Source organism: Schistocerca piceifrons, chromosome 5, assembly GCF_021461385.2.
Source record: "Schistocerca piceifrons isolate TAMUIC-IGC-003096 chromosome 5, iqSchPice1.1, whole genome shotgun sequence".
In the NCBI taxonomy this organism is placed as follows: domain Eukaryota; kingdom Metazoa; phylum Arthropoda; class Insecta; order Orthoptera; family Acrididae; genus Schistocerca; species Schistocerca piceifrons.
Window position 1 is genome coordinate 256,781,884 of NC_060142.1, and position 6,371 is coordinate 256,788,254.

The following is a 6,371-nucleotide window of genomic DNA, read 5'->3' on the forward strand; positions in this document are numbered from 1 at the left end:
GGGTCGCATGTGCATCCTGACTCTTGGGAGTGTGTGCGGTGGCGTTCTGTGCAGTCAAGTGGACAGGGGACAGTGGGCGGTGAGTGCTTCGCGATCGAAATGTTTTTAACAGTGTAATTATGTGTGATAGGTGTTTCATGACAATATTTCCTGTGTGATCGCAATTAAAAGAATGGGGATCGATTTAACTATTTCTTACCAGACCTGCATCTTTGCAAACAGCACAGAATGATGAACAAGAGAAATGTAAGCCCTGCAAACTATTTTTTATATAAATTAACAATTTACCTCTTAAATATCCCTTTGTGAGATCCTGGGGGAAGAAGGAGGGATGGGATGGCGGGGAGGGGGGGATAGATTTCCTGAAAAATTCTTTAAACAAATAGACTATATTCCACACACTGTCCTGAATCACATAAATTGTTTAAATAAACAGTATACCAAACATTGTCTAAATTTTTTAACACTATTCCGTAGACTGCAATCGAATTCTCTCCAAATGAACGATCAACTGAGCCCTTTTCCCGCCAATTTCTGGGAGGCAAACAGGGGGTGTAAGGGGTTTACCAGAGAGAGGTTAATTAATTGATCAATTTAATTAATTAGCCAATCAAATTGATAAGAGTAAGAGGGGCTACTCCAGTAACTCAGACCTGAACGTGTCCCTTTAGCAGCGATGGGGATGGTGTGTATTGGAGGTTTCCCAAGGGGAAGGGGGGCATGCTGAGGGGGGAAGAATATCTCAAATGCTAGTCTATCAAAAGCAAGGATCCTTTTAGTAGAACAATAGGATAAGGACCTGTCAATCAAAGGAGAACAATAGGTTAATTTCCTGTCAAATAAAGGAGAACAATAGGTTTGCCCCTCAGTGCATACCTACACATGATATAGGCAACCCACACTAAGAAAACGCGTTGCTGCCGCCCTTGCCGCTTACTCTCGTTCCAGTCACAAATGCACTGATACATACAGCCACTTTCCACTTTTCTGTGCTGCTGATTCCGACTCAAACTTCGTAATAACTTTCTTAAATTCAGATCACACTAATAATGGGAATTTTATACAGTTGTCTATGTACATGTGGAAACGAGTCGTAGGAATCCGATACCAGTGGCATGCAGATGATGTATAATGCAACCATCTCTATATCTTGTATGACAGACATCTCCACAGCGAAACTAACATTATCCATTGAACCACCTGAGTATCTTACATGAGAGACTCCAAGACCACTAATGTTATCTTCTTTATAAAGATGATTAATGACTACAGCGCTTTATAAGTTGTGCTGACGTCACAGAGAAAAATATCAGATAAAACAGGAACGGTCATTTGCATGTAGCATTTTATGTCGATGAGAGCAATGTTCGTAAGTGGACGTTCAATAGTTAACGCTACACAGTTTTTTCTCTGAAAGTTTACGAAGAAAAAATGATAAGTTAGTGGTGGCACTTCGTGAAATTTTCCAGCTGCAGCCCCTGTAGTTTCATGAATTTCAAATAAGTGGTGGCGCTGTAAGTAGCCTTCAAAATGGCGTCTGCAATAGAGATGCGTTCCAGGCAGAGAGCTGTCATTGAGTTCGTTTTGACCATCATAACGGCTTGCAGAATGTCTACGGACCCCTGGCAGTGAACAAAAGCACATTGAGTCATTGGGCTAGGCGTCTGTCATTATCCTAACAACGTCGCGCAAACGTGTCCGATCTCCAACGTGCGGTCGGCCGCACACAGCTGTGACTCCTACAGCATTGGTGCGTGCGGACACTCTCATTCAAGGTGATCGACTGATCACAATCAAACAACTCTCTGCTCAACTGGACGTCTCTGTCGGTAGTGCTTACACACTGATTGGCTCAGACGTCGACCTATTGAGTGATACCATAACGGCATATAGGCCCTACCATTAAGGCGGAGTAACGCCATCGAAGTGAACTCAGATAATGTTTAAAAACATTCTTTTTGTTGCCAATAATGTGGGTAATAATATGACGGTTTGGAATCCTGAACAAAACTAACCTCCTCCCAGAAAGAAATGCGTTATTAATTACTATTAAAAACTTGAATACACAGCGTTAATATTGCATTACTTTATGAAAGCCCTTGACATGTGTCAGAAAAACAATATTAAACCTCTTTTGCAACGTGTCTAGGTATGCAGTGACACAAGCTGGCAGGTGACACAAGCTGGCAGGCTCTGTACGATGTCTCTTCTCACACAAGACAAACACAAAATATTGACAATGTTTTACAGGTAAACAATTATGGTGAGTGAAAATTTGCATCTCTCAGGGTTTTAATAAATGCAGCTCTGGTTCTTTCGTTTTTGGATGTAAATAGTAATTATTGCCTGAAAGACAATGCGGGTGGTAACAGAATACAGTTTATTATAACAGAACGTTTATACAACAGAGACATGGGAGTACAGCCTTTATTCGTGGAGCTCCTTCTCCCTGTCCTCATACTTCTTGCTATAGGTGCCTTCAGGGTCGTACTTGGCCTTCAGCTGCGCCCAGAGGTCGGGCTTGTGGTTGATGAGGTGCTTCAGCACCTTCTTGGTGCCCTCCTTCTGCTTCTCGTTGCATTTGGCGCACTCGTTGCTCAGGGCGTCGGGGATGACACCTGCAGGCAGAAAAACAATTGAGTAAACCTGAGAATTTGTCAGATGCAAAGTAGAGTCTCGTAATTTCACTAGTGAATAAAACGCTCCGTCCTTACAACTCTTTGCTTGCAACTGTGCTATGTATTTCCAATCAGTACGCATTTTCTATTCGTCATGGAAACTAACGTAGTGCCTTTATTCTTTAACAATGAATTCTACTTTCGGATACGTCACAGCTGAAGTAGGGTATATTTAAAAGAAACCTTAGTCGATCAGCAGTGTTTTAGAAATTTCAAATTCTAAGTTATTTATGTTTGGTGTACTGCAGAGAAGTATGTGCTTTAGGTCAAGTGATAGTACTAAGCATGTCCAAAAAGACAGACAGACAGAGACAACCATATGAACAGAAATAGTCAAAATATAATTGTGATACAGGAACGAAGTATTGGATGGAACATATGGGAAACATAGGGGATCTCCTTTCTGCCTAGCAGCTTTATCTAAATACTGCTAATATTTCATAAGTGTTTCAAACATTATATTAGGGAAATGAATAATGCATGAAAACATTGTAATTAGAGCTCTTATAAACGTACCAGTACAGTACAGTACATCAATAATTCAAGCTAACATCACAGTGGTAACGCCTACGGAAAGCATTTCTTCGTTTAAGTAAAGGGATAAATGTGAAATATTTTTCAAATTGAATCCTCACGGTTATATAGCAGCAGCAAGTTTACTGAAATTCTGGTTGCGAATTTGATCTGCACAATAGACGGCAACACACTTAAAAAAATCTGTTTCTACATAAGAATTAAATTCTGAAGAAGAAATGTCTCTTGCATGTCAACTACAAGTTGAAACAACTTCCATGCTGCTTTTTTATGTGTTGTTGTTGTCTTCAGTCCTGAGACTGGTTTGATGCAGCTCTCCATGCTACCCTATCCTGTGCAAGCTGCTTCATCTCCCAGTACCTATTGCAACCTACATCCTTCTGAATCTGCTTAGTGTATTCATCTCTTGCTCTCCCTCTATGATTTTTACCCTCCACGCTGCCCTCCAATGATAAATTTGTGATCCCTTGATGCCTCAGAACATGTCCTACCAACCGATCCCTTCTTCTTGTCAAGTTGTGCCACAAACTCCTCTTCTCCCCAATTCTATTCAATACCTCCTCATTAGTTATGTGATCTACCCATCTAATCTTCAGCATTCTTCTGTAGCACCACATTTCGAAAGCTTCTATTCTCTTCTAGTCCAAACTATTTATCGTCCATGTTTCACTTCCATACATGGCTACACTCCATACAAATATTTTCAGAAACGACTTCCTCACACTTAAATCTATACTCGATGTTAACAAATTTCTCTTCATCAGAAACGCTTTCCTTGCCATCACCAGTCTACATTTTATATCCTCTCTACTTCGACCATCATCAGTTATTTTGCTCCCCAAAATTTTCTTTTTTATATACGGCACTGATAATGCTGCGATTATTTTTTTTAAGTTCGATGATGGCCATTAAAGACCATGTTCAATAACAATTAAACATTACTGGATCTTTTCTTCGCAGCCAAAATCGGTACATCCTTTCTCTGCCAAGGAATGTTATTCCCCGTTACCATCCATTGTCAGGTTTCTGTGCATCGTGAGAGCTTCGAACCTGTCGATCTGAAACCTACACTTTGTTTGGTCAGAGATGTCACCACTTACCCCTTAACCCAACCCACTCAGGATCCTTTCTTATGTCCTACTAAGTTTACCTCTATCAGCTATCGTAGAAAATTGTTTGGAGAACCTCTTCTCATCCATACAAATCTGGTGTCTGTAAAATTTTAGTCCTCACTTACCGCGGGATGACAATTTGCATGACAGAAGCATGTTCCTTATATTATTACTACCGTTAAAATTCCTATAAACCCCTGAAGCAGCAAACCTGCTGTTTCGACACTTCACACCCGACAGTGTAACTTAATGGAAAACTTTGTCAGCTGTCGTCTTTTCTGATTTAGTCCTCATGTTTTTTTTTTTTTTTCGCCTTAATCATCTAGCGCCAAGCTATCCACCCGTTAATGAAGGAGTGGTATACACACCTCTTACACATTTTATACAGAGGCCTTTTCTCCACTGTTTCATGTGTCATCTTTTCATACTACGTCTCTGTATTACTTTTTCATTATTATCAAGTAACATAATACTACAAGTTTTCTGTGTATCTTCTGTTTTATGTTTTACACAGTTCTCAAAATCACTCAGTCTCTGCATCTAATTGAAGTTAGTTAGTTACAGAATCTTCACTTTGCAATCGAAATTGTCAGTGAATATTTATGCATTTTCTAAGCTCTTCAGGACATGGGAGGTAGTGAACGTTGTCGGGCGCTACAGGCAACTTACTCTTTAGCTCCTTTCCGTCGGCTGTGCAGTTGTTTTCGTCGTTCTCCAGCAGGCACTGGGCGTACTTGTTGAGCAGGCGGTCGTTGGCGAGGATCTCGTCCAGGTTGACGTTGTCGTACTTGGTGGTGTACTTCTCCTCCGCGGCGGCGACCACAATGACGGCCAGTGCCGAGACGAGTACCAGGGCGGCCTTCATGTCTGCTGGGAGGTGAGCCTGCAGTGCGGGGTTCACAGCTGATGCCCACACTCTCCTGCTGCCAGTATATATACAGCAGGCGGGTCCCCCACCACGCAACTGCACGCGTCTTTGCCGGCCTGGGAAGCGTTTGTGCGTCACCAGCTTAGCGGGTTTTTCCATTCCAGTTTAGAGCCATCCACGTACGCTTTCCTTAGCTTTTTCCGAATGTCAGTTGTGAGTGAATCACCTTTTGCAAGTATGAAAAGCATACATCGTGTGCAAAGAGTGCGCTTTTAAGTATCATACTTCTCCTCTTGATACTGACAATCCGGTCTGTCAATATCAAATATCTACAAAACCATAGGAAATAACGGAAAAAGGTTTTCCACAATTGATGCAATTCAAGATTTTCCAAGATGTGGTTCATGACATAATGCTTTAGCTAGTGATCGAAAGAGGTTACATTTAAATACTCTCCTTGAAACAGATATATCATCATATTAAATAAATCTCTTTAAGAGACTGCATGGGCTCATTTCTTTTCGTAATTCTTTACCTAAATGGATTCTTGGATATTGTGGACTGCATGGTAACTTGCATTGTTCTGATGAAAGTTCAGCAAACGGGGTGGCGGGACAACATTTGCGTTGCACACCGCTATTTATAATCGCATGAAACAAGCGATATGTGATGATTTTGAAATTGTCACTCTATACAGTTGTGATACCCAACATACACCTTTTAGTGAGCGACTGTTATGTTTACCGGTTATAGATCTGGATTGCCGCTCGGGATTAGCCGAGCGGTCTCAGGCGCTTCAGTCATGGACTGTGCGGTTGATCCCGGCGGAGGTTCGAGTCCTCCCTCGGGCATGGGTGTGCACGTTTGTCCTTAGGATAATTTAGGTTAAGTAGTGTGTAACCTTAGGGACTGATGATCTTAGCAGTTCTCACACACATTTGAACTTTTTTTTTTTTTTTTTTTTTTGAGACCTGTATTACATATCCATCTGTGCCGTTTCTTACTCTTTTTCGTCTAACTGTTTGGCTGCATCAGCCACTGGTAACTCCTGCATGGTCCCGACTTGAACGTGAATGTCCACAGACGCCGCGCTGACGTCACCCTAGCTTGTCAGTGGGTGCCGCTGCATTGCAGTCAGTTGTTTATTTGTTACCGATCGTGTAGCAGTTATTTTCCAGT

The 6,371-nt window shown here is 41.6% G+C and overlaps 1 protein-coding gene across 1 annotated transcript; it reads right to left on the reverse strand.

The window, feature by feature from the left end:
- Positions 1–2,363: 2,363 nt before the first annotated feature.
- Positions 2,364–5,239, reverse strand: LOC124798063 (ejaculatory bulb-specific protein 3-like). The gene is made up of 2 exons (XM_047261291.1): positions 4,994–5,239; positions 2,364–2,618 (listed from the first exon to the last, which is right to left on the reverse strand). The coding sequence occupies exons 1-2, from the start codon at positions 5,187–5,189 to the stop codon at positions 2,428–2,430; spliced, it is 387 nt and encodes a 128-aa protein (XP_047117247.1). The 5' UTR covers positions 5,190–5,239; the 3' UTR covers positions 2,364–2,427.
- Positions 5,240–6,371: the final 1,132 nt, after the last annotated feature.